Source organism: Peromyscus californicus, unplaced genomic scaffold (genome assembly GCF_007827085.1).
Source record: "Peromyscus californicus insignis strain IS unplaced genomic scaffold, ASM782708v3 Scaffold_14__1_contigs__length_90479793_seg_1, whole genome shotgun sequence".
NCBI classification, from domain to species: Eukaryota; Metazoa; Chordata; class Mammalia; order Rodentia; family Cricetidae; genus Peromyscus; species Peromyscus californicus.
Window position 1 is genome coordinate 5446593 of NW_026294435.1, and position 27135 is coordinate 5473727.

At 37.6% G+C, this 27135-nt stretch overlaps 1 protein-coding gene across 2 annotated transcripts; it reads right to left on the reverse strand.

Annotated features, from left to right (window-relative positions):
• Window positions 1-2011: 2011 nt before the first annotated feature.
• On the reverse strand, window positions 2012-26812 carry Serpinb7 (serpin family B member 7). Of its 2 annotated transcripts, XM_052736426.1 has the most exons (7): window positions 26645-26812; window positions 20094-20144; window positions 19403-19519; window positions 10061-10178; window positions 6648-6790; window positions 4388-4534; window positions 2012-2930 (listed from the first exon to the last, which is right to left on the reverse strand). In XM_052736426.1, the coding sequence occupies exons 1-7, from the start codon at window positions 26810-26812 to the stop codon at window positions 2532-2534; spliced, it is 1143 nt and encodes a 380-aa protein (XP_052592386.1). In that variant the 3' UTR covers window positions 2012-2531. The 2 variants fall into 2 exon arrangements, with proteins under 2 accessions (XP_052592386.1, XP_052592387.1); XM_052736427.1 differs by lacking the exon at window positions 20094-20144.
• Between the last annotated feature and the right edge of the window lie 323 nt (window positions 26813-27135).

Below are 27135 nucleotides of genomic sequence, written 5' to 3' on the forward strand. Positions count from 1 at the left end.
TTACATTGAGGTCTCTGATCCATTTGGAGTTGATTTTTGTACAGGGTGATAGATATTCATCTAATTACATTCTTCTATGTGTGGACTTCCAGTGTTCCTAGCACCATTAATCAAGATGCTGTTTTTCCAATGTATGTATTTAGCAGCTTTGTCAACTATTAAATGGCTTAAGCTATGTGCACTGATGTTTGGGTCTTCTATTCTGTTCCATTGGTCTACATGTCTGCTTTATGCCAATACCATGCTGTTTTTATTGCTATAGCTCTGTAATATATCTTGAAATCTGGAATGGTAATCCCTTCTGTTAGCTTAGAGATTGTTTGGCTGTACTTGGTCTTTTGTGGTTCCATATGAATTTTATGATTTTTTTCTATTTATGTGAAAAATATTATGGGAATTTAAAAATTGGAATTGCATTTAATCTGTATATAACTTTTGGTAGTATTGTCATTTGGGCACAATTAATTCTACTGAAACATGAACATGAGGATTTTTTCCATTTTAATGTATTCTTTTATCTATTTCTTCAAAAATTTAATGTTTTTATCATAGATATCTTTCACTTCTTTTGTTAGGGATATTCATTTGTGTGTGTGTGTATGTGTGTGTGTGTGTGTGCGCGCGCGCGCATGCGTGCACACGTGTGCATGCATGTATATGCATTATTGTAAATGGGAGTGTTCCTATGATCTCTTTCTCAACATGTTAATTTTTGGTATATAGAAAGGCTACTGATTTTTCAAGCTGATTTTGTGTTCTTCCAATTTGCTGATTTGCTGGTCACTTCTAGAAGTTTTCTTGTGGATTTTTGTGTATCTTCCTAGAAAGCCATGTAGGCTATGCAGCTAAGACAAGGCTTGAGAGTGGTACATGGTACAGGATGTTGAGTTTCCAGGGACTCACCAGGCTGGATCTGTGCACAGGTGTATAACCTGGGCTACATCTGGAGGCTGGATATGTTACAGGTAGGCTAGGGTCTGAGGGACTCACCTGACTGAGCTGACCTACAGGAGAGTAGATGGGGGAAACCCTGGGTGTTGGGAAGGGCTTGAGTAAAACTGATCATACTGGGATGGTACACAGAGTACTCAGTTTAGGCTAGCTATAGGGATTGAAAAGGTTTCAAGGGAGCTAGTGCTCAGTAAACTTACAAGACTGGACATGGCCAGGGTTGTAAGACCTGGGCAAGGACTGGAGGTTGGATTTGGCACAGACAATTGAAGTGGAGAACAAGGGGAATAAAGTAAAAGTAGCCTACTTGGGTCTGTGCCACGTGTGGTGGCTACAGAGTCCCTGGTAGTAAGTGGAATTGGAGTCAAGCAATATCCTAAGGAAGAGAGAGAGGGCCTCGGGGAAGGGGCCTGTCCCAACAAGCGGCTGGGTCTGGGACAACTGGGATGAAGGACAAAAGGAGGAACAGTAAGGGTAGCCTACCAAGATCTGTACCACTCACTTGAGGTGGCTACAGAGTTTTTGGTAACAAGGAGGGTTGGGAACAGGGAAGTCTCAAGAGAAAGGAGACAACTGACCAAAGTGACCAGAATGGGATGGAGGGAGAGAGGAGTGAAAGCATAGGTAGCCTACTTGGATTTATCTGTGGCTCTCACTTATAACTTTAAATTCTAGTACTCACAATTATCTCATTAGTGTGTGTATAAAAGTAATATTATGTGTCATAAATAAGCAACATTGAGTCAAATTAGTCTTGTGTTGCAAAAGCATCACTTCCCTTCACTGTTTCCTTCCATGGTCTAGAAAATAAAGAGCTGAAAGACTCAAAATTGTTCAGAGTAGAACAGTCACACTGTGTAGGTGTTGTCCATCTTTATTATGATGAATATGGAAAAATTCATAAACTTGAAAACATATGAAATAATACACTGTAAATAACAACAGCCAACATTTAAAAAGTATTTAATATTTGAAAACTATGTACATATTAAGTCATATCAAGGAAAGCCAAAGGCTATAAATGTAAGGTTATTAAGGAAACATTTTGGTCACTTATCAATCTCAATTCTGCATTTTTGAGCCTCTGGATTATACAGTGATTGGAAGTCAAGTGTACTAAAGCAAATTCTAGTGCCTTTTGGTCAGCAAGGACGAGTTATCCTTCACACTGATTTCTAGGAAACAAATGGGCTTACTTCTCAGATCACTGTATCATGAAGCAGGGATATCTCTACACCTGAAGCATTTGAACAGAAGGCCCTCCAGGCAGTTTCTGCATTCTCCTTGCTAGTGGAGCAAGAACCTATGTTTTCAGACGTGCCTTTGGAAATAATGGTAGTGGAGATTGTGGGTAGAAAGCCAATGGCATTAGACAGAGGGAAGTAAATGAAGTAGAAATGATGAAAGCAGAGGTTGAGACTATCAACCAGGTATTTGAAAAGGGTCAAATCACCAATATCATTTGCTGAGCATTGATAAACTGAAACAAAATAAAACAAAGCCATGCACTTCCAATTAAAATTCTATCCGCTGAAGATGTTATTTGATCCCTACTACTCTATGGGAACCCAATGGGACTTTCAAGGGCAAGAGACTTTACCCATAAATAAGATGATACCATTCTTCCTGATGACAAACAGAAAGGGATGGTCAGCTCTGAACACTATGGATTCAGGGAGCTGCTTTTCAACAATGTTATTTTCTGTGGCAGCAGTGGCCTCGGTGCCCTCCTCTGTGACCTCTATGAATGACTTGTGCATCAGCTTTGATACATAGAGACGGCCTCCAGAAGCAATTCCAGAGAGATCTGCTCTGGACTCATCAAAGATATCTTCCAACCCGAGGGATTTCAAATGGCGCCTCATTTCATAATTCTTCTCTATCTTGAACTGAGGAAGAAACACCTCCACATACTGAGATTTCATTTTCCTCCTATTGGTCCAGTTCATTAGATTCTGAAAGCTCAGCTTGCTTTCAATCTGTAGAAATTTTTTAAAAGTTTAGAAACATACTGTTAGAAAAAGGATGAAATAGGAACTACAGTAACACATGGTTTTCTGTAATGACACCCTTCTGGGTTTTTGTATTTAAGTACACGAATTAGATATGGACGGAATCTCAAAGAGAAAATGATTGAAAAGAATAGTTAAAAAAAAGAATAGTTCAAGCACTTTTAAATAAGTTGCCTGTTTAACTCATTGTGCCATGACAAGCGATGACTTACGTGTGATGTGTGAAATGTGATTTATGTGTGATGACATGTCTGATCTCTGCCCACAATGGAAAAAACAGAGGCAATATGGAATAATGGGGGAAAAAACAGAACCAAGAGGGGTATGTGCAGGGGTGAGAGGGGGGTTAGAGGAAGGAAAAGGAAAGGGGAAATGATGTAATTATACTCTACTCTCAAAAGTTTCAAAAATAATTAAAATTTATAAAAAGAAATATCTTTTAAAAATGGAATTAGAGTTAATATTTCTGTGAAGTATTTTAAAGTTACTATAATAAAATAGGAGTAGACATAAAAAAGAATATGGAAATGAGGGCTCATCAGAGAAAAACAGAGCTTAGCATTTTCCCATCATGAAAGACACAAAGTATAAATGTTTGAATAGCTTAAAAAATAAACCAGTGGAGGCTGGAGAGTTGGCTCAGCATTTTAATTCTCAGCACTCACATGTGGCTTACAACCATTTATAACTCCAGTGCAGGGAATCTGATGCCTTCCTTCGTGCTCCAAGGAAAACAGACCTGTGTTTGGTGCATAGACATGCATGCAGGCAAAACACCCACAGACAAAATAAAATTTAAAAATAAAATAATAAATAAACCTAGGTGGCCCAAGGCAAAAGATCCAGGATCCCAGCTCTGGGGAATGGGATGAAGATCTCTCCCTTCCTCATAAAGAAGCTTGGACTCACAGCTCCTACCCAACACACAAGAACTAGAAGCTCAGAGGACAACAGGAGCTGCACCTGGGTGCAAAGTGAGCCGTCTCTACTGTACTCCTGGAGTAAGCACTTCTCTCCAACATCATGGCCACTTCAAAAGGTTCACAAACAAACTGGCCTGCTTTATAATGGAACGATTTTCATAAATAGTAGAAATTCTACATATGGATATCTCTTAAATTCAGATGCCCTGGATTCTAAATAATTTTCAAATGCATCAAACTTATATTTTTATAAAAGACCTGAATTTACATAGTTCAATTTAGTTCATTGAAAATTTCTGTGTTTAAATAATCTAGTTTGTAAATGATCTATAACTTCTTATTCTGAATTTAAGTTTTTCTCCTTGATTCCTCACGATGTTACACACACACACACACACACACACACACACACACACACACACACATACACACACACATATATATCTCTAAGCGTATTCTGTGTACAATATTCCCTGTAGGAAAAGGACAATGGTAACTTACCTGGGATAGGTCATTCTTGGGCAGCATGATGTACATGCTTATGCCACCATGATATTGGAGCTCAAGAACCTGCATGGGTGGGTCCTGAACTGTAGACAAGTTGAACCTCCGTTCTTGATGCATCATAGCAACTGCTTTGTCAGGACACTGGAAGGCAGATAACAAGAGGTGTTTACAGTCCCATATTATCACACTCATTGGCCAAGTACACATAAAAATGTGGGTTTGGTCAATAGACCTTGGAGATTTTTCTGATATGTTGCAAGTGTTGGTTATAAGATGCATTCATCTTAATTATAAAGGTTGAGACTTTGAGTTAGTCCTTTAGTTGAAACATTTCTGCTAGGTAACTTTGGGTAAGGTACCTCACATTTCTACTTCCAGATCCTCATCTATATGACAGAAATGGCAACAATCTCCCCCCCCCCCACCACTGCACTGGGTAGTGAGGATTCTGTGGGTTAATAGAGCTACTAGGCAGAAAATTGCCTTATACTTTGTGTTTTAGCTGAAATGTCTCTACTAAATAATGAGTGATTATAAAATCTCAATAAATGAAGAGTGAATTTCTTAGCTTTATCCTCACATCAGAAACAAAATACAGACTAGACCTATCAAAATCATGTAATTTCAGAATGATGTCTTAGAGAAATTTAAAATTCCTGTAAAGTGGTAGATTATACCTCATTAACTTAAGGAACGTTTTAATTCTTATCTTGAAGATACCATTTATAGATTTAGAAATACCACACAGTTATAACAAGTTCTTTTTCCATTTGATATTAAAACAGACAAAATTGTCAACATTTCTGTAATATCCTTTTTTTAGGGCAGAATTTCCACATGGGAGGACAGTTAGTTCTGTGTCCTTGAACCAAAGTCTCTCCTTCTAGTTTGTTCTTTTGTGCTTCAAAAAGAGCACACAGGGAGCAACAAATAACACACGTACCCACACAAAGAAGTCAGAGTGGGCTTGTTGCAAGTAGGGACTAGGAAGGCTCAGCCACAGAATGCTGTTTCTATATGGACACAGCAAAGGAGTCGCGTATCTTCCAGGTATTTCACTAACTTTTGGGTTGTTTTTTATTTTTATTATGCATGTTCTACTATTCCTTGTGGTGATATTTTATTTGTGCTGAAATGCGATATTTTATTTGTATGTTAATAAATAAAGTTTGCCTGGAGATTAGAGGTCATAGCGAGCCATAAACAGAAGTCAGGTAGTGGTGGCACACACCCTTAATCTGATCACATGGCAAGCAGAGTCTCATGGCAAGCAGAGTCTCATGGCAAGCAGAGTCTCTGTGTGTTAAAAAAAAAAAAAAGACCCACATGACCCCTGTCCCTTTCCTTTTTAAAAATTCCTTCTTTAACTAACTTTTAAACTATCAGCACCAACTGTGACATTAGCAATCAAGACTTCAGAGCCTACCCTATTATAAAGCTGACACAAGGGTATGTGGACCAGCAGGAAAGCTTTTTAAAAAGAGGCTGTTATATGGTAATACATTCTTTAAATAGACTCCAAAGACAATCCAGTAGGCAGGAATGCTGTTTACTGTGCCCTTATTACTAAAAGGGAGGCAACCCATACAATCTGTGAGGTGAAAAGTGGATGGAAGAAATGCAGGACAAAATTTCACTTCAGAATCCTGACCACCTCAGCCACAGAAGCACTAACAAGACCTCTGGAATATGTTTTGTACTGCCAGTACAAGAGAGTCAAAGTCCAAGTTGTGTTTTACTACAATTTATTGAATTTTCTTGTTGTCCATGCACAATTTCCAGAGTGTTTCTGTGCTCATCTCTTTCTGCCTCACAGAGACACTTAAACCAGGGCCTTTCTCCATCAGCTTTGACTTCACATAGGGATTGGCCTGTAGGCACCGAAGGCAAGACACTGCTGCTGATGATCAGTACTTCCACTCCTAAGATTCTTGATGTATAAGGATGATTTCAGTCTGTTTTTGTTATATGTAACAAACAAAACTAAGGCTTAAATTTAAGTCTACTCACCACTGTTTCTCTGCATTTAACATAAAATACTGAGTGATTAAAATAAATTTTAGATATTATCTAACTTAATCACTTCAAGTTGTGGGGAGTCCAACAACATTAGACTTGTCCAAGACAATAATGCCACTTCTATAAAGCAAGAGATGGATCTTACCACATTGGACAATATGAAGAAAATTGTGCAAATACCACAATTCTGTCAAAGGGTTAATTGGGGGGAAATCCCTTAACAATATGTACATACCGTGGGAGACCTGAAATGGCAGTTGAGGGTCTCACTCTTGGTGAAGGCAGATTTCCATTTGCCTTTGAAGTAAACAGCATTCACCAGCACCATGACAGCCGATGAGCTGAGGCTGCTTCCACTTAACACCTTCTTGATTTTTCCTTTTGAAAATAAGTTGAAGGGAATAATGCTCATCTATACTGAAACAATTTTTAAATATGCTCACACATTGTTAATCGGTATGATTTTTTTCCTAGATCATTATTATACAACTAATTATGAAATTAGTACAAGCATATTAGTAAGGAATATGCCTGGTATTTTCTAAACCCTTTAAGGACAGTATTTGTTTAACCCTCATAAAGTCTTTATGAAATCTGTGCTGCTGTTGTTTCGGTTTCCTGTTAAGGGAACTGAAGCACAAAGACATTAGATTATCAATACAGTTACTTAACAAGAAAGCAACTGCAGTCATCACTGTGGCCCTGGAGACCACAGCACTGTGGACTCAGCCTCATACAGCTGTGAAATGGCCAATCCTGCAATGAAGAAATCAAGCCTTACAGAAGACACTCAAGCCAAGCCCAGGGAATTGCATTTCCAGAACAAAACAGAAACTTGGATATCAGAAAATATGATTGATAGCTATACTGAAAGAATATGGCCACACAAACAACAGATGAGAAGAAAGTTTGAGAAGTTCCTTGTAATAAACTTATAAAAACCTACTTTTTGATGTGGTAAAAGACCTCACAAGAAAAGGGAAACCTGAAGAGGTCCCCTGTTCTCAGCACTGCTTACAGAAAAACTTTCAAGTGACTCCAAAAATCACAATAAGTTTTCAAAAATATCATTCTCAGAAGAATGAAACCCTGATAGCCAGAGCAGGACTCACTGGCCAGCAACGACAGGGAAGTCTTGATGGATGGACTTCCCTGAAACACTATCGACTGCAGTGGCACTGGAAATGATGACTCATCATTTTAAATTCCTGACAACATCAGATGTCACAACTATGTGATGAATGGAAACAACTCAATGTTTCCCAGAAATAATCAATTATTATTATCAATCAATCAATTGTTGATCAGCGAAAGTGATAAGACCAACAATTGTGGAGATCTTAAGATTAAGGTGCTTGGTCACTTTATCTAGACCAATAAACCAATTTATCTATTTATGACATAGTTTTAAACACAAAATTGGCCCAGTCATGTGTGAGAGATAAAAATATATTACTGAAAGTAAAAATAAGTGGGAATGTCACTGAAGAAACAAAAAACAATGACAACATGACTCCTACCTGGCTTCCCGGGGCCACTGCGTGGCATTGACTGGACCCCTCTGAAACTGTGTCACTCCAAGTAGAATTAATTCCATTCCATTAAAATGGTTGATTCCTCCCAATTCACATTAATGAGACTTTTGTTAGTTATATCTTCTGGATGCTTAAATTGTAGCAATGAAAGCTGTAGTCTATGCCATCTTGGACCTCCCCCATAAAAAGAATTATTTGTCTATACAGTCATAATATTAGCTATAATATCTGTTGGCTTTCTAGGATTCATTGCTCAAGATTACCACATATTCACTGTGGATTTAGATGTAAACACCCAATTCTACTTACACTAGCCACAACAATTATTGCTATTTCAACAGGAATTAAATCACTTAGCTGGCTAGCCACATTACATGGAGGTAATATTATATAATCTTCTGTAACTCAAATTGCTAAATGGTCCTTTAATTAAAAAAAAACCCTGAAACCAGATATTGGGGTGAATGCTGAAAGATCAGAGAGACAAAGGAACAAGCCACCTCTTACCTCTAGGACTCCTCAGCCTGAAAAGCTTTCCTCAGCCAGAAGGCTTTCCTGTCTCCTCACATCTTATATACCTTTCTCTGCCCACCCATATCATTTCCTGTCCCAGCTTTCCTAGTACTAGGATTAAAGGCCTGTGACTCCCAAGTATTAGGATTAAAAGTGTGTGCCACCACTGCCTGACTCTGTTTTCCTCCTAGACTGAGTCAATCTCATGTAGTCCAGGGTGGCATTGAACTCACAGAGATCCAGAAGGATCTCTGTCTCCCAAGTGCTAGGATTAAAGGTATGTGCCACCACTGCCTGGCTTCTATGTTTAATCTAGTAGCTTGTTCTGTTTCCTGATCTTCAGGCAAGTTTATTAGGGTACACGATTTGATATATCACCACAATCTTCCACATCCAAGAAAGCCACTCTGGTATACAGTGTTGCAGCAACGTAGAAGTATGGTGTGCTAAAGGAGGACAGATCAGGAAAAATTGAATAGGGCTATCTGCTTAAGCTGCAAGAATTTAGGGAGCAGAAAGATGGTCCACAAAGCAGAGACTATTCAAAAATATAGGAATGTGGAAAAGAAAAATACATGTAAAGAAATGTGCCCCATTAGAGTATATCAACTAGATTGAGATTGGAAAGGTGTGAAGCAAGACCCAGAATATGAGAAAGTTTGATTCTTTGTAAGACTTTTGGATTATCCTGAATATGATAGAAATCGTTAATTGGGTTTCAATGTAAAAGGAAGGACAAAGTGATAAATGATCCAACTTGTCATTATAAAGTGTGACTATTGCATTGTATAAAGGAAGTGGGAAACAATACCTGGAGTAATGGAGACAATTTGAAGCACTGAGCATAGTCTTTTTAGATCATAAGTATAGTTTATGGATGCACATATTTGCATGTAAAAAGAAGGATGAGAAATATGTAAGTGTTGCACATGGGCTAATCAAATGTTCTTGAATATTGTTGTACAAAATGTCACTCTGTTATTCCAAAACCAAGTTATGTCATTTCTTTTGGTTGATAAGTATTATAAGTGTTACATTTGAGGCTTGTAATGGGTAGTGAGCAAATACATGGTAATTATGTAATGGTGAATGAACAAAGGAAATGGAGAAATCATTTTCTTCTTCCAAGGAGTACTTGCTGCTAAATGGAGTGTGAGTCATATGGCTCATAGTTCTGAGGTAAAGCAAAACACGAATACATAAATAATATTCACAGTACAAATCAGAATCCACCACTAGGTAATGGGCAATATTAACTTTGGAATCAGTTGATTAGCAACACAAAAGATTAATAGATTTTTATGTTTGTTTTGTGTTAGAGGAGAACATTGTCGAAAAGTCAGATTTTAGTTGTGAAAAGTAGCATAAAGAGTTGCAGTTCTCTGAAGGTACTGCCTTTGCCAAATATGTTATCTTGCTAAAGAGTATTTTAAAAATATTTAAATCAACCAAGCAAATAGTCTTAAATAACAGCAATAATTGCTTTGGATTAGGAAGGACTATATTTCATGTGCATAAAAATTCCCATCTTTTAAGTACGCTGATCCTAATATTTACATACAACTGACAAACAGTGTAGAAAATAAAGTATTTTACTTGCCATGTGTCTCATTTTCAATCCATTTATTAATTTTATATCTGGTTTCTTCTATATCATTTGTGAAGTCAACTCTGTCTACTTTGGCATCGTATAACTTTTCAGCACAGTCAATGTAATTCTGCAAATAAGAATATAGATTTTGTATTTGTAAATAGCACCCAAGTACAAAATAAATGTATTTTTTAAATTAATTCCAAACCTTTGAACAATGCCTCTTCCACTCTAGTGTTCCTTATTATCAGTAACTATCCCACTGGTATTCCAAGCATTACTTACTGTCTCTCCTTGAGAGACATCCTTCCCAGGTCCCTCCTGTGGTTCATAACCATGTCTTCACTTTCATTTTTCATTTTAAAGAAAAATGAGTGTTTGAACACCTAAGGTTTGAAATCAGGCAGGTACACAAATGATACTCTAGAGGAATTAAAAGGAATCTGGGGTGACAAGCGCGCATACTGTGAAGAGGGGAAAAAAACAGAAACTAGGAAAATGAGGTGTAAAACCTTTCCGGCTCTGTCTAGAGTTCGGGGCCTTCTCGTATGTATGGTAAGTGGCCTTGAAAGGCTTTTAGCTAGAAGGGAGATAATGGGACACTGAAATACTTGTGATGAGAAGGCAGGACTAAAGCCAAGGCAGTAAGCTTTAACCATCATCTCCCAACCCAGTCCAGACAAGGTAAAATCAATATTCAACATCAAGTTCAATACTAGCCTGTTGCTATAACTCTGGTCATATTTTCTCATTTTGGAGGCAGTGGAAATGAAGAATTAATTTAAAAAAATACACCTGTAGAGAGGACATTATGATAATTTCATACATATATTTAGCATATAATTACCAAATCCTGGTTATAAGTACCACTGTCTCTTCAAACATAATCACAGATATCATAATACATTTTGAGATATTCCATTTCCTCCATAAGACACCAAATTCTGTGAAGCTGAGACCACACATGCTTTGTTTATTACCTTTCCTAGCACAAAACACACTTACTTCTACCTAATGAGTGTTCAAAAGTACTTATTTTTAATGAAAAGAAAATAGTTACCCAATTTACCAGTATTATAGAAATATAGCAAACACATGCATAATTTTTTGGAACAAAAATTTTTGTATTTGTTAGAAAAATATTCAATACAACTTATATTGATCTACATTTACTAGTAATTATCTCAGCAAATTTTATGGAACTTTCTGTACTAATGGTGAGGATTGACTAGCAATCTCTTGTCTATCTACAGAATAAGATTATCTGCTTATGGATCAGACTCTTCATTTATTACTTAACTTCCATCTGCCCATCCATCCATCCATCTACCCTTCTACCTATCCACTCACAGATACTAATTACAAAGATTAAGTTTTAAAACTCCAATCACATTCAGAGAAGTTAATACCATAAACATAAGCTTTCAGAAAAAAGAAGACTAAGAGAGGCAGGGGCTGGAGAACTACATAGACACTACTGTAGTCTACCACTTCCAGGCAGCCCTGGAAGAGTTACAGGCTGTTAGGTGTTACATTTTTCTTTAAGTTCAATTAACATGTTGTACCAATCTTTTTTCAAGTGTACCGCATTTTAAAAAGAAAATATTAGTTGTCCAAACAAATTAATCTTTTTGTCCAGGTCCCAAACTCTTCTACATCTATCATTGTGAGCTAATGGTGTTATATTTGTCTGTGACACAAATCATTCCAGATTATTTCCTTTGTCTTGGAAACAGAAGCATCCCGTCCATTTCCCAGGGGAAACTTCCTGTCACTAACCTTTTCGGTGATGGCTGACTTCATGTGTTAACATGACAAACTTTACTTAGCCTATATCTGGGAGGGTGTGTGAAATTGAAGCATCAGACTGATGATAGAAGATGTCTGCCCCATTGCAGGTGGCCTCCTCCAACCAGCTCCCATCAGTGAAAGCACAGGTAGGAGCAACGTGAAAGGGGATTATGCAGCTTGCCTGCTGCAGCTGGAACAATGACAATTTGACCTTCGGTCAACAACTAAAACATGGACTTTTCTTGAGTCTCGACACTGACAACTTTTTACCTAGGGCCTCTAGGCCATCTGACTTGCCAATTGTAGCTTTTAGGACTTCTCTGCCTCCACAGACAAATGAGTCAAGTCCTTATAGCAAATCTCTCTATAGACTGTTATTTCTGTCCTCTAGAGAACCCTGGCTGAAGAACTCACTAGAATGACATTCACATATTTTCTCCTTGTCTTTCCCAACTCCTCTGTCACATTCTTTCCAGAGACAACAGAATTCCCACACTTCCTATTATCCAAAAAAAATAAGAAAATCTGGTCATAAACTTTCTTTTATTTTCTATTTCCTTGATTAAGGTTTTATAGTTTTCCATATACAGACTGTGGTAGTTTGAATAAGAATGGCACCCAGAGGTCCATATGTTTGAATGCTTAGTCATTTGGGCATGGCACTACTTGGGAAGGATTAGGAGGTGTGGCCTTGTTGAGGAAGTATGGTTGCTAGGGTGGGCTTTGAGGTTTTAGAAGCCCAAGGTAGGCACAGTGACTATCTGTTCCTGCTTCCTTTGGATCTGGATGTAGAACTCCCAGCTTCTTCTCCAGCACCATGTCTACCTGCATGACACCATGTTCCCTGTCATGATGACAATGGACTAGAACTCTGAAGCTGAAACCTCTGAAACTGTAATCAAGCACCCAATCAAATGTTTTCTCACTATAATTGCCTTGGTCATGGTGTCTCTTCACAAAAATGGAATACTAATGCAGAGATCAAGGATAATACTTATTCCTAAATGTTACATTTGGTAACTATTTATAAATGGGACTGTTTTGAGGATTCCTTTTCCAGATAGTTGTGGGTAGTGTTTAGGAATGCTACTTTTGGTAAGTTAACTTTCAAAACTGTAATTTTACTTATTGTGTTTAGGAGTTCTAATAGATTTTGATGGAGCCTTTAGAGATAGATAGCTAGATGACAAATAGATAAATAGATATTACATATATAGTTGATAGATAATTGATAGATAATACATAGATTATACATTGATTGATGATAGATAGATAGATAAGATAGATAGATGATAGATAGATAGATAGATAGATAGATAGATAGATAGATAGATGATTGATATATAGACATGATAGATCACCATCCTTTTGGACAGTTCAGCTTCCTTTCTTATTTGAATATCTTTTATATCTTTTTCTCATTTAGACTTTTATTTCTGTATTTAATATGTTAAATGTAAGTGACGAGAGTGGCCATCATTGTCTTGTTATTGATTTCAGACAACGTTCTTTCAATTTTCTTTGAGTATATTTATTTGTGACAATAATGTACATCCTATCTCTCCATAATTCACTGAGAATTCTTACTGTGCACATTTAGTTTTTTGAATACTTTTTCTGCACATATTGAGGTGATCATATGTTTTTAACCCTTCATCTCACCCATGTGACATATTATATTTATCGATTTCCATGTTCTGAACCATCTTTATATCCCAGATCTAAATCCTACTTGGCCATGGTAAATGATTCTTTTAATATGCTGCTGAATTTTATTCTCTAATAGTTTATTACAGAATTTTAGAGTCCATATTCTAAAGGACTCTTGGGCTTTAATTTTGTTTTTTATCAGGGTTCTTGTGCAGCATGGCAGTGCTCTTACGCAGCATGGCAGTGCTGTTGTGCAGCATGGCAGTGCTCTTACACAGCATGGCGGTGTTATTGTGCAGCATGGTAGTGCTGTTGTACAGCATGACGGTGTTGTGCAGGTTCTGTTGTACAGCATGGCGGCGCTGTTGTGTAGCATGGCGGCACTGTTGTGTAGCACGGAGGTGCTGTTGTGCAGCGTGGTGGTGTTGTTGTGTAGCATGGCGGTGCTGTTGTGTAGCATGGCAGTGCTGGCCTTCTAACACAAGTTTGGAAGTGTTTATTCTTCAGGATTTTTGGAAGAGTTTCATGAGATTGACAGTCCTGTAATTATCTGGTGACTTCAGGATTCCCGAGTTTTCCTTGGAAAAGAGACTTTTTATTTACAAATCAATATTATTCATTGCAATTCTGTTCAAGTTTCCTGTTCTTTTGATTCAGCATATATAAGTTGTATGTTTCCAAACACTTTCTCACTTTTCTAGTTTAACCCTCTCTTGGCATGTAACTGTTCATGAAGGTCTCAACACCATTGGGGTTCCTGCAACGTTCGGTGCACTGTCTTCTTCACGTCTGGTATCGGGTCTGCTTTTCTCACTGATCTAGTTAAACATTTGTCAAATTTGCTTTTCACTACCAAAAAAAACCCCTGATCGTCAGCTCACAGTTGTTTGCAATTGTTCTTCTTTCGTCTGTTTAATTTCTATATGCTGTAATATTCTTGCTTACCTCCTTCTGTACATGCTTAGTCTGTTCATCTTTTTCTAATTTATTTAGATTTAATATCTGGTTTGATTTCTTTCCTTTTTTAAAGTAGGTATTTGTTGCTACAAATTTATTTCTTAAATTTTTCTTCTTGTAGCCCATAAGCTTTAGTGTATTGCATTTTTTCATTTGTCTCAACGTATTTTTAATTTCTTTCTTTACTTCTTGGTTTGGGGGAAAACGTTTGTTATATCTGGAGCTATTTTAGATTTGAATTTTCTTTTTACAATTTCACATGTATATACAATATGTTGTGACAATATTCACTTAATTACCCTCTTGTATCTCTCTCACTCCCTCTGAGCCCCATATCCTTCCCAATCTCTTTCTTCTTAGTTTTATTTTTTTGTCCTCCTATTTTTTTTTAAATTAGGGTGACAAGTAGGAAGAAGACTTAACAGAACACATTTAGTGATGGAATATAAATGTGGGGGAAACGAAGCATCAAAGATGACCTAATGCCTATTGGTATTGCTCATTGCAAGAGAGCAAAGAAGAAGAGAGCGTCTAGAAGCATAAAGCATGATGCTCACTTGGGGGATTACACTGTGTAAAGTAGAGCTTGGCACTGAGAGGAAGGATGATCCATCACACAGCTATAGAAAAAACACAAAGATTTGAAAGACTACATTGGGGACATAGAAACTACATGAGTACACCACTTCTCTCTGTATAAAGATAGTAGATTAAAAATAAGTGCAATAAAATTAGAAATCTCAACAACTTCAATTTCAAGGATCATTGAAAATAATGATATACAAGAAGACGAATGTAAAGCAATCTGAAAGAATGAAAAATCAGAAGAAAGCATCTATTTCAATAAAAAAAAATATGGAAGGGGAAAGTTCTAGGAAGTGTACTAACAATTCAGAATAGATCACATGTGAAGGCCTAGCTGAGACAGGAGACTGGTGCTGCAGTGACCATTGGTGTTTAACGACTGTACATTTAAAGTCCTCTATAGTTATCATTTAGTAGTGTTGGCACGGTCACTGAGGAAGTCTGCAGCAGTGGTCTGGTTTTACGAGACTGCTTGGAGAAGATGACATTATTTAAAGATTGGTTCAAGAAAAGATCCACGAGGAGTGAGTTATAACAATGAATACATTTGAGAAAGGGGAAAAGTCAAATGATTGAATTAGAAGAATAAGAAGCATGGAATTCTGCAATCATAAGATAGCAACCTGATATTATAAATTTTAGAAGGGAGATAGCTTTGAATGTTCTTGAGTTTCAAGTATGATTTGGTGATCAAATTACTAAAACAGCATGGAGAGAAGGTTGAGAACCTATACAGAGACATGTGGGAAGATCATCAACTGGGGTAGAAGGTCCCAATCCACAGTAATACTGAAGATATCCAAATCACAGCATACTTGAGGGAATGTGGAATATCGTTTACAGACATCTGACCCAAAACATAGGAAAAATTAGGAAGGCAAAGAATCCGCGTAATGATTTGATATTTTAAAATTCCACATTCTTTATACAGATAATTTTTATTTTTATTACCAGATAAATATTTTATCCATATTCAAATGTCAATAAAAAGAATATTAATAAAACAAAAATTTAGAAATTTTCTATCTTTGGAGCTGATAATTAAATTTGTTATTTTTTTAAAGATTTATTTATTTATTATGTATGCAGTGTTCTGTCTGCATATACACCTGCAGGCCAAAAGAGGGCACCAGATCTCATTACAGATGGCTGTGAGCCACCATGTGGTTGCTGGGAATTGAACTCAGGACCTCTGGAAGAACAGCCAGTGTTCTTAACCGCTGAGCCATCTCTCCAGCCCCCTAAATTTGTTATTTTTAAGTTCAAAAATATTTTTCAGAATCACTGAATGTGGGGGCTGGATCAATGGCTCAGAGTTCAAGATTATTTGTTGGTGCTCTTCCAGAGAACTCAAGTTCAGTTCCTAACACCCATGTTGAGTGAACTATAACCCTGTAACTACAGCTCTAAGGGGTCCCATGTTCTCTTCTGGCCTCCTTGGGCAATTGCACTCATGTGCACATAGCTCCAGAAAGATCCACAGGTACAGACATCATTAAGAAGAAAGGAGAAAGTAAGAATAACCAACTATGCTTAGATGTTTGAGAGGACAAATAATACCAAAGTTTCTTGATAAAGACTCAAGGAATCATATTACTTTGTATTTACCTAAAATTATACACAATATGTGTATAATATATGCATATATATTTATATATTAAAGGTGGTTAAGTCACTTGAGTTGACAATGCTCCCCACAAAAGCTATGAACTAACAAAAATCCCAGTACCGGGCATGAGAAACCACCTTTTGAATGGCTGGTCACAACAGTCCAAGTGACTCCTAAAATAATATAAACTATTGATGTAGTCCTTGCTTGTCTTTCAGGGGTTGAGGGTGGGTTGCTATTGCTGAAGACACCCCAAACTTAGGACACAGGACTCAGATGATTTAAGCTAGATCGTAATGGAAAGCCTCTTTCCTACAGTCTAACTTTCATCAATCCAGAAATACTATGCAAGTTGCCAAAGGAAGGGAAAAAAATTAAACAGTCTGACAAGGCTGCAACAACTATGAACGAAGCTAGTGACCAGCAAGGCAACAAAGGTGCAATACGTGACACTCACACGCTGATGGCAGCCAAGAGCTTCCTACTTAGACTTAATTACCCCTCAGCAGGAGTGAAATCATGCCCACTAGTGAAAACATAGCCAGCTTCCCAGGGCTAGTGAGTTCATTGACATTAGAAAAGAATCTATTACCACTGCTTTGCTAGACCAGCATAATTCCAAACTACATTGTCAACATTATCCTTACACCCACAATAAGTGTAACTACCAACCCTCATCAAAATTATTCCGAACTACATTATAAACATTATCCTTATACATACAGTAAGTGTAACTGCCAACCCTCATCAAAATAATTCCAAACTACATTATAAACATTATCCTTATACATACAGTAAGTGTAACTACCAACCCTCATCAAAATAATTCCAAACTACATTATAAACATTATCCTTATACATACAATAAGTCTAACTACCAACCCTCATCAAAATAATTCCAAACTACATTATAAACATTATCCTTATACATACAGTAAGTGTAACTACCAACTATCATCAAGAAGCTTTTCTTTACAGCAAATGAAGACCATCACAGAAACTACTGGATTAATACAGAGCTCAACAGATCATGGAAGCCCTGGCCCAAGAGAAACATCTATGTAACAGCTCCTATATCTATGGCTTAAGGAACATCTAGAAAAAATGGGTGGAAGGACTGTAAGAGCCAAAATACCAAGAAGTATTTTGTGAAATAGTCTCTTTTAGAAATGACTACATAAAAAGATTGGAACAATGGCAATATTAATGGGTATGTTAACTTGGAAAGGGGGAAATTCTGAAGGTTCTCATCCCTAGACAAAGAACTGTAAGCAATTAATGGTTTCTGAGGGGAGGAAAATGAGCCTCTCCCACAGATTATCCCTCTTATTGGTTGTCCAATGCAGAGGTCAGCCCTGAAACCATGTACACACAGACAACATACATGTTTATGTGTACCCATGTAACTATAACAATCAAAGAGAAAGAGGCTATCAACTCGAGAGCAGGGAAGATGGAAGCGAGTTGCAGGGAGGGGACCTGGGAGGGGCCAAATGGAGGAAACTGAGGGAGGCATGTGACATAATTATATTTTGATTGAAAAGAGTTATCTCTTTGTTTTCCATGTTCTTGATCAAATCTTGCCTTTACTGTGCTTCCTGTACTTCTTACTGCAGTGTGTTTTCATTCCATGAGTGTCAGGAAAAGGAAGAACATGAGGATCTGCTGTATATAACAGCACAGTAGACAAACCAGCTCCAAATTTAATGATTTAGCATTCCCCTAGGAATAAGTTAGCAATTTGTGTGAGAATAGGAAAATTAAATATGATACACACAGAATGTCTCTCTTAAAACTTCATAAAAAAAAAAACTCTTCAGATGGTGGCAAAACAAAAAGTGGCCTAATACTTCCTCATTGGCAGGATCCCAAAGGATGTGGGAGCGGTGCTGGGGCGGGGCAAAGAATTTGAGTGGGTGACAATTGGACGGGACAGTAATGATTGGGTGGAACACAGAGAGTTGGCAAAGATGCAGGTGATTAGCCTGGTGATGTCACTAACAGGGTTTTATGGATGGTTGTTTGAGGAGTGGATAAGTAGAAGGGGGATAAAGTCCCAGAGAAATACAGACACGTGGTTGCTTAGTAGTCCTAACCAAGTGGCCAGCTTCTGGTGGTCGCTCTACGAAGGCTTCAAAGCGGCATGAGTGCAGTAGCTTAGAGAACGCAGTCTGGACCTCTTGGCCTTCAGTAAGCAGGATGCTGTGATGGTGCGCTGATTACCAATGTCATTCAGAAATATTAGTCAACTGACCTATTTCTAACTCTTGTTGAGTCTGAGCTTCTCCTCTGTCCAGTCTGTAAAGGCTGCCTCATCTGGCTACACCTCCTTGGGAGGAACTCTTGTACAATCTCATTGAGAACAAACAACTAGAAGGAAAAATGAGGAGCATAGCTGAAAAAAATGGTGAGGAGAGACACCTCACTGGGAATGATGCATTGTCTCAAGTGGTTCTTCTCTGAGGCCGTGGACTCCCCCATATATCTCCCCATAGCACTTCTCATTACCACTCAACATCACTGCTACTGCCAATGGCCTCTGTATCTGAAGTCCATCAGTTGGGCTACCCTGAGTATGTGGGTACACTAGATTGAAAGGTAATATTTTGAAGACCACAGTAGTAGCAAAATAAATAAATAAATAAATAAGCTTTTTTTCCTGTCTCATAGGGAGGTAGAAGGCATTATTCATATAGTAGATGGAACAAGATTCAGGTCTAGAGTGGATGCAACCTTCTGAGACAAGCAGTTTTACCCACCTTATGAAAGTCAAACACTTTTTCTGCAAAAAGCCCATTGGCAATGCTGAGTTCATAATCCTTATGAGATGAGTTTATGTCAGCAAGAACGCTTTTCAATTGATGCTGCAGTCCTGGCTGTTATCAAACAGAGGGACAGAAATTTAATCTCATACTGCAAAGATGCATAATGTCACTTAGACATGAAATAAATCACGTGTATTATTCTATGTAAGAATGGGAAAATATTGCTACAGAAGCAGCAAGCAAAACTTCACACATCTCAGTGCCTTTACCCTTCCTCATCTGCGATCAAACTGAAAAATTTAGTGCAATAAAGTTATCAATAAGAAACTATGAATTAGCTCAAGATCCATATTAGTTAATTAATTAGCTAATGATTGGCTCTATTCATTTATTAATTAATTAAATTAATTAATTTGCCAATGTCACTTAACTTTAAGGACAGAAGATAAAGGCTGATCATCAGTATTTTACTACAATCTGGTAAGCAAAAAAAAATGGTAATTTAATAATTAAATTATCAAAATTGTATTTGATAATTTATATAATTTTATTTGAAATTTGGGAGTCTATAATGGATTTCTTTGTTTGAATGAGATAGAAAGCACTAAAACATATTCAAAAGATAGGGTTTTTCTTCAATTTAATTTCTAATTGGCTTTTTCTTTAAGGAACATGTCCTCTTTACCTGGTTGTTAGAGGAGTCTCCTTGTCTTGACGGGGTATTAAAGTAAAGTGCCTGCAAACATGATACAAAATGTTGTCAGAATTAGGACATGTGGAGGGATCAGTTAGCAAGAGGTTTTGAAATAAAAACTTATTAAAAATGCTCATCAGGTATCCCTTCAATTTCACCAGTGTCTGAGAGCCTACTCTTCTCATGACTCCACATGAACGTCAATGGCTGAGGCAGAGAAATGGCTTCTAGTTTTCATCTTTATGGCCTTTTCTTCCTGCTCCACACACTAACTTACTTAGGGATTTGTATTAATTCAGTAAAAAGCACAGTGATGTTGTTTCCCACAAATATGTTCATTGGCATTCAGTGCACATGGGCATTACCATATTTTGTCTTAAAAGTCCCCAGAGTTCATGTGTTGCAGTCTTAGTCTCCAGTGCTTTGATCTGAGGCGGAAATTTCGAAAGGGGTTGAAGTATTAGAGGGCTGACCTTCCTCAGTGGCATACCTAGTTCTGGATTCCTGGTTTCGTGGATTCTTGGGAAAGGAAATTGTTGCAAGAGACTGCTTTCTCAGTTTGGTCTCTTGCTGCAGTGAGGTGAGTGACAGCCGATCAACCATGGGTGGAAATCTCTGAAACTGTGAGCCTAAATATGCCCTGCTTCCTAAAGGTCAGTGTTTTCTGGTATCTTGTCACAGCAACAGAAAGTTACTGACACAGGTGCACAGAGTGAAACTCAATAGTTTTCAATGCATTCCACTGAAGCACTACCCCGGTGCTCACTACAAGAATCGCACAATACAAAATACGCTTTTCTGGGACCCGTGGAACACCTAAGCCTTACTTTGGAATAGCATGGGGGCTCATTGGAGCATTTGGGTCAGTGCTCATTAGCTCACCATTCATGAGTTTGTGTAATATTTCTTTAAATCTGGCCTATCAGTTTCTGGCTTCCCTCCCCTTTTTTAAAACGAATTTTGGAACCATGAAATCCATTAGCATTTTCTATCAACTGTAATCTCTGTCTTCAAATTTCACTTTATAAAGCAATATTAAATTTTATTTTAATTTTCCATGTCCCCAAAGTATCATCACCAATTGAACATTGAATCATTCCTTCCCCTCATCATTTTCTGCTCCCTGTCTTATGAGATTCTCAACATATAGACTTTCTCCCAATTCTCAAGTTATTAGTATTACTAAACTTAAAATTACTTAAATATATGCCTTGTTTTACCTAATAAGTTTCTCTTCAGTGCAGAAACCCAGTTTTGGACTCACATTTTTTTTATTCTTCATAGCTATATGTTCTCTTGCACCATGCATGTACTACAAAGATTTATTTCAGGTTTTCCTTTGTGTTGACCAAGTTTAATAATGCATTTTACATCAAATGTGATTCTGATTTGATAAAGAACATTTTTGATGGATAGAGGATTACTTTGTGACAGTATACTTGTGGTTATGACTGCTTCATCTACAAAGCTTGTATTAAAGCCCATCATTCCTACTGCCCCCATTCTCCCCACAACTTGCCTTCTGGGTTATTATGGAATTTTGACTAGGACACATTTTGGTAGCTTCTGGCAGAAGAAGGGGAGTCTCAGACTTTCTCCCTATAATTCAAGATTATGTCTACAGAATTTTATAAATTTCTTATATGTCTCAAGTTTGGAAATTTTAATATCAAGTGAATTTATTTGTAATAAAACTATGTTGAACTTATAAATGAACAAAACTGGAAAGATTAATATCTTCTGCCCAGTTAAAAGTTTGTTATGATGTCAATTTTTAAAAACTGCTGTAGATTACAATGTACTTTTGATCATCTTTAAATCCTCACAAAGAGAAATTTGTTTCAATGGTGAGTAATCATACATCATGTGCTCAGTTGTAAAGGATTCTCAGTGTTTACTAAAGCCTGTGGGGCCTGTGAGTCACAGATCCCTGGATGATTCTCATTCAGCAGTTAGTTCTTAGGGCTTTCTTGTCTTAAATCTATAGGTTTGATAAGCTGCTATGGTGAGTGCTTGACTCTCAAGGGATAGACCATAGAAGTCTATCAGAAAGTGTTTGTCTCCACTGGTGCTAAGTAGAAAGGATCTAGTAAACAAAAGCAACACAAGTTATTGATGTGATGAATATGTTAGTTTGATAATCTTTCTATAATATACACATAGATATATATCGCATTGTGCTTCATGAATGTGTGTGTGTGTGTGTGTGTGTGAGACTATTGTTTCTTGGTAAAATTTTTACTTTAAAGTTGAATTATTATTATTATTAATTACTTTACCAAAGAGCAATCCTGATGAGATAAAACACTAAACTGAGACTTACTTTCTGTGTTTGTCAGCTCACAGGACAGGGAGAGCTGTAGTGTTGGGTTGGGTAAGATACAGACTGCTCATTGGGATACGTACCATGAACTGAAATTAGAGTTAACTTCAGTGAAAGCAAGATGAAAGAAGCTTTAAACTATTTTTGTACTTTCTAGAAAAACATCTTAATAGTTAACTATTCAACTTATATAAATACTGAAAATAATAAAAAAATACCTGAAAAATATATTTATTCAAGTAGGGAACAGGGATAGCATTAATTATCTAGGCATTATTACATGAAAGTGAGAAACAGCCATTGAATATCTAAGAAACATTAAATCTGAAATTCAATCATAATTTGAGTGATAGTTTATGATCTTACAATTGTTTGAACTTAATCAGGATTACATTTCTTTTCTTTCCCAGTGTGGCTCTCACTCAGCTTTTTAACAACTGTACCCAAGTCTTTATAGCTTCAGGTCTAGACATCCCAAATGCAAAATATTCCCTCTTCTCAGAAGTGGGACAATGTCCTGCTCACATGGTAACTGGTTATGGAACTGTGGATGGACAGCACAGAGGCAGCTTTGGACTCATTTGACTTCTGCTCTTTCAATAGTTAATATGAAAGTTAGATAACAGCTAGGACATGGTGGATCATTTCTACAGACTCAGCTCATGACTCCTGGACTCTTGACTGTGTTTCCATAAGAAACAACAACAAAAGTCCATGTTTCTCAGGCTGGGGAGGGCTCTTCTGAAGATGGAGAGGGAAATTTGACTAAAACAGCCAGTGTTAGTCAGTGTCTCGGGGAAGCTTTCATCATCAGACTCCTAATTAACCTACTGACCAGGTGAAAGTGGTACAATTCAGAAAAAAGGATAAAGCCTTAGAAAGACTCTAGCAACCTTCATTGTAACAGGCTATAGACAATTGGAACCTGCTCTTAATCTGGAATGGTAATGTGAGATATGTTGTAGATAGAGCAAAATCAACAAATCAGGTTTGGTACACAGATCAATAGCTATTTCAAGTTTGCAAGTTGTGTCTCTGCGGACACCAAGATGGCAGCTTTATAATACATATTAACTCTGGTATTGTTTTCTCTCCGGAGCTGTGCTGCGAAGATGAACAGCATCAGATTCCTTTCTCATTCAGACTTGGCAAACACATGAATTTTCAGTGACATAGAAAATACAATAGTTGCCTGTTACAACTGGTGGGAAAAGTGAATTTAAAGACAGAATGTGCCAGGGTACTCTGGACCTTTAAAATACAACCTGCCTCTTTTCAGGAGACTTCCTGCACCATGGAATGGTTTGTTTTTGCTACTTCTAAGGAGGAAACAAAAGCATGAATCTCATAACTTATTATAGCTGTTTCAGTATTATGTTTCATTCTTATGACTTTGTACCATTGGTGTGGGAACATCAGTCATGTGCTTCGCAGTGAACAGGAAAAGTTGCTGGTCATCTCAGGTTACGGAGAGAACAGAACCAGAATCCAGTTTGTGTCTACTGACCTTGAACTTGAGGGATCCATTTGGATCTCTTTTTCCTAAAAGGAGAAGTCTGAGGCTAGAAGGGTTAGCTCTCTGCTCTTCCAAACAGTCAAGGGAGGAGAGTTTAACCATCAGGTGTGAAGGATGCACCAGGAGTGACATTTGGTGATGCTATGATGCTTCTTTGAGAACACTGCAAATGGTTTCTTAGACTTATGTAAGTATAAATTGTAAAACATCATTTGACTCATTTGTGCTCTTTAGAGCTTTAAATGATTTTACAATCATTAATTGTAAAAAGACACTAATCAATAATGTGAAACAGATATATATATATATATATATATATATATATATATATATATATAGTCCCTTAAGCCAGTGTGAGTAGACTGTTATTTGAAAATATGCAAGTGTAAGAGAAATATAAAATTCCATGGTGAAATGTCAGGAAACTTATGACATGAAGCTAAATTATAAAAAATTATAAATATTCAGAAGATATTCCTCTTAATTTTTTAAACAGACTTTTAGCAATTGACTATGTTTAATGTGGTTATTTGCATTTTTGCACTGATAGTTGATCTGACAGACATAGTTAACATGTGGAAACCGGAGCACTGTAATTCTGACTGGATACCCAGCCTTTTTATCTGAACATAGATATTTCTACCCTGGATAGAGGGGCCAAATGATAAATAAAGAGAAATATTGAATTTCCAAAGTCTTTATCATAAGTCTATTTCTTCACTTTTCCATCAGAATCATTGTTTTCCCACCTGAAATACTAGTTTATGCTGCCATGGCCTCTTGTGAACATGAAGGGAAATCAGAGATTCCTTTTAGTTTTAATAACTAGTTACCGAGTTAATCCAGCTAGGACTGAAAACTCTGCCTTGTGAGTTTCTGGATTCCTGGATTAAGCTTTAGATAAAGAGGGAGTGGTGGATACGGTTTCCCTCAGCTCCCACCTGAGTGCTCACGCCAATTAAGAAACGGCTATTCTTCTTATATGGTATAGAATAGAATATATACTACAATGATTATTTTAAATGCTTTTGGGAACCTCAAATGGATCTTAGAAAACACAATTTGTAAATAATATTATAACCCCAATTCATGGGTTAAGGTAGATACAAATCTGGCATATTAATAATATAACGGATATTATAATAATGGATATTAATGCAACTTGTGAGAGGAAAAAGCAACATCAGGCAAAGGGGAAAAGAAATATCTGCCCTTCTGTGTTGGGATAGATAGGAAAGGTCAACAAGATCAGAGCTAAGTGCAAAGCATGAGGCAAGATGCACAACTCTGTAAATAAGTATACTTTTCTGTTTTTCTCATAGAATGGCAGCAGCCTTCAAAGCATTTAAACCACAAAACCTCAAGTGTGCTGATTCTTGACTTTAGTCCTGTAAAAAGCCTGGCCTCGTTAAAGAGCAGCAGCGCCCTCCCATGAGCCAAGACTGTCCATCTCAACACAGCGTGTCAGAAAGCAAAGACGTTTTAGGGTTTGGGGAAAAGATTGCCTGACCCTACAGTTTGACTGCAGGTGTTTCTGCTGTGACAGACAGCAGCAATGCTGGGCTAGGGAGATGGCTCACTGGATAAAGCACTTGCCACACAAACATGAGAACTTGAACGTAAATCCCCAGAACCCACGTAAAACTGGGGTGCAGAGACTTCCTAGCCTATAGAGCCAGCACTTCTCCAGCATGTGGGAAGTGAAGGCAGGAGAATGTGAGGAAGCTCAGCCAGCTGACCTGGCATCGTATGGTGGGAATAAGCAAGCGACAACTCAAAGAAGTGGGAAGTAAGGACCAGTACGTCAAGTTATCTTCTGACCTCCACATGCACATCATGGCTCGTGCGAACCAGCATTGCATGCATGAACATGTATAAGACAAAGATTTCAAAAAATACCCACTAGCATCAGACTCACTGAGTTATGTAGAGAAAGATAAGAATCATTGCAGTTTAAATGGCATGTGCAAACAATCTTCAACAGCACTGAATTAAAACATTAGGTACAAATGGGATCAAAGAGGGGTGGCTTCTGAGCCTGTGGAAACAGCTGGACCTCACATGGCAACCGCTGTTGAGTGGCTGAACATTTATGATGATTTCCTAGGGAAACATAAACATATGGAACATAAACCTTGACCATTGTGCTTCAGAGCTGTACAAGGGTTTGTTAATAAGCACTTTCTGAAGGTCGTAAAGAAGGCGGTGGTTACAAACACTGTTTAGGTAGCCTCCTATTATCTGGTGTATATCACTGTCATTTATGTCCAGGTAACCAGTGTTTAAACTAGGACATCAGACTGTGGTCAAGCAAGTATAGAGGTTCCATATCCAGCACTACAAACAAAACAAAACAAAACTGGGGTGCTCTGTCAAGTTCTATGGTACCTCAACATACTCATTCAGTGGCGCTCAAACATTAGAGAGCTTGCTAAAACCCAGATAGCTGACCCATGCCCCCACTTAGAATTTCTGATTCAGCCTAAGAATTTACATCCCCGCCATGCTGTCCAGGTGATGCTGCTGCTACTATCAAAGTAAAGGACGTTCTGAAGCAGTGTTAAGTAAAAGCATCCAAGATCTATTTCTTCTTCTTCCCAACTGAAAACCAAGGCCTGGAGGTGAAGCCCCATGTTTAGCATGAACTATTCTCTTGGTTAAGACAGTTTACTCCTATGAATGATTGGAAAGTCCAACACTGACCTTGTCAATTTGACGTGCACAGTCACCTCGAGCACCCAGACGGATTAGGGTCAGGGCAGTGAAGATGCTCAGGGAAGAGAAGAATACATTTCCATTTCCTTGACTGCTATCCATCTCTCTGAATAAGTCGAAGCCAAATTCTGCATTTGCTGCAGCAAGGGAGGCCATTGTGAAACCAAGTGTTGCCTAGAGGTCAACAAAGAGTTAAATTATCTCAGAGCACATTTATTTGTTTGTATGTTTGTTTATTATTATTATTAATTCAAGCTTCATTTCTTCACCCTTGTGCGCAATCATCAAATAACTTGGGACAGAAAGAGATGATTCCTTAGGTCCTGCCTTCTTGCTTCTAATACTTTAAAACTTGCATGGCAACAATACAAAACACATTCATTTTCCTCAGCCTGACATATCAGGAAAACTGATCTCTCCTATTCACATTGTGAGCATAGTCCTGATTTTCCTTGGAGTACTCTATCCTCAATGGTCCT

Bases quoted from the DNA above. Each gene is read 5' to 3' on its own strand.
- Serpinb7 (XM_052736426.1), bottom strand. From the start codon at position 26,812: ATGGCCTCCCTTGCTGCAGCAAATGCAGAATTTGGCTTCGACTTATTC. The intron at 10,179-19,402 runs GTGGGTAAAACT...TCTTATTTGCAG, and splicing joins AAGTGTTTGACTTTCATAAG to AATTACATTGACTGTGCTGA. The intron at 2,931-4,387 runs GTAAGTTACCAT...AAATTTCTACAG, and splicing joins CCAAGAATGACCTATCCCAG to ATTGAAAGCAAGCTGAGCTT.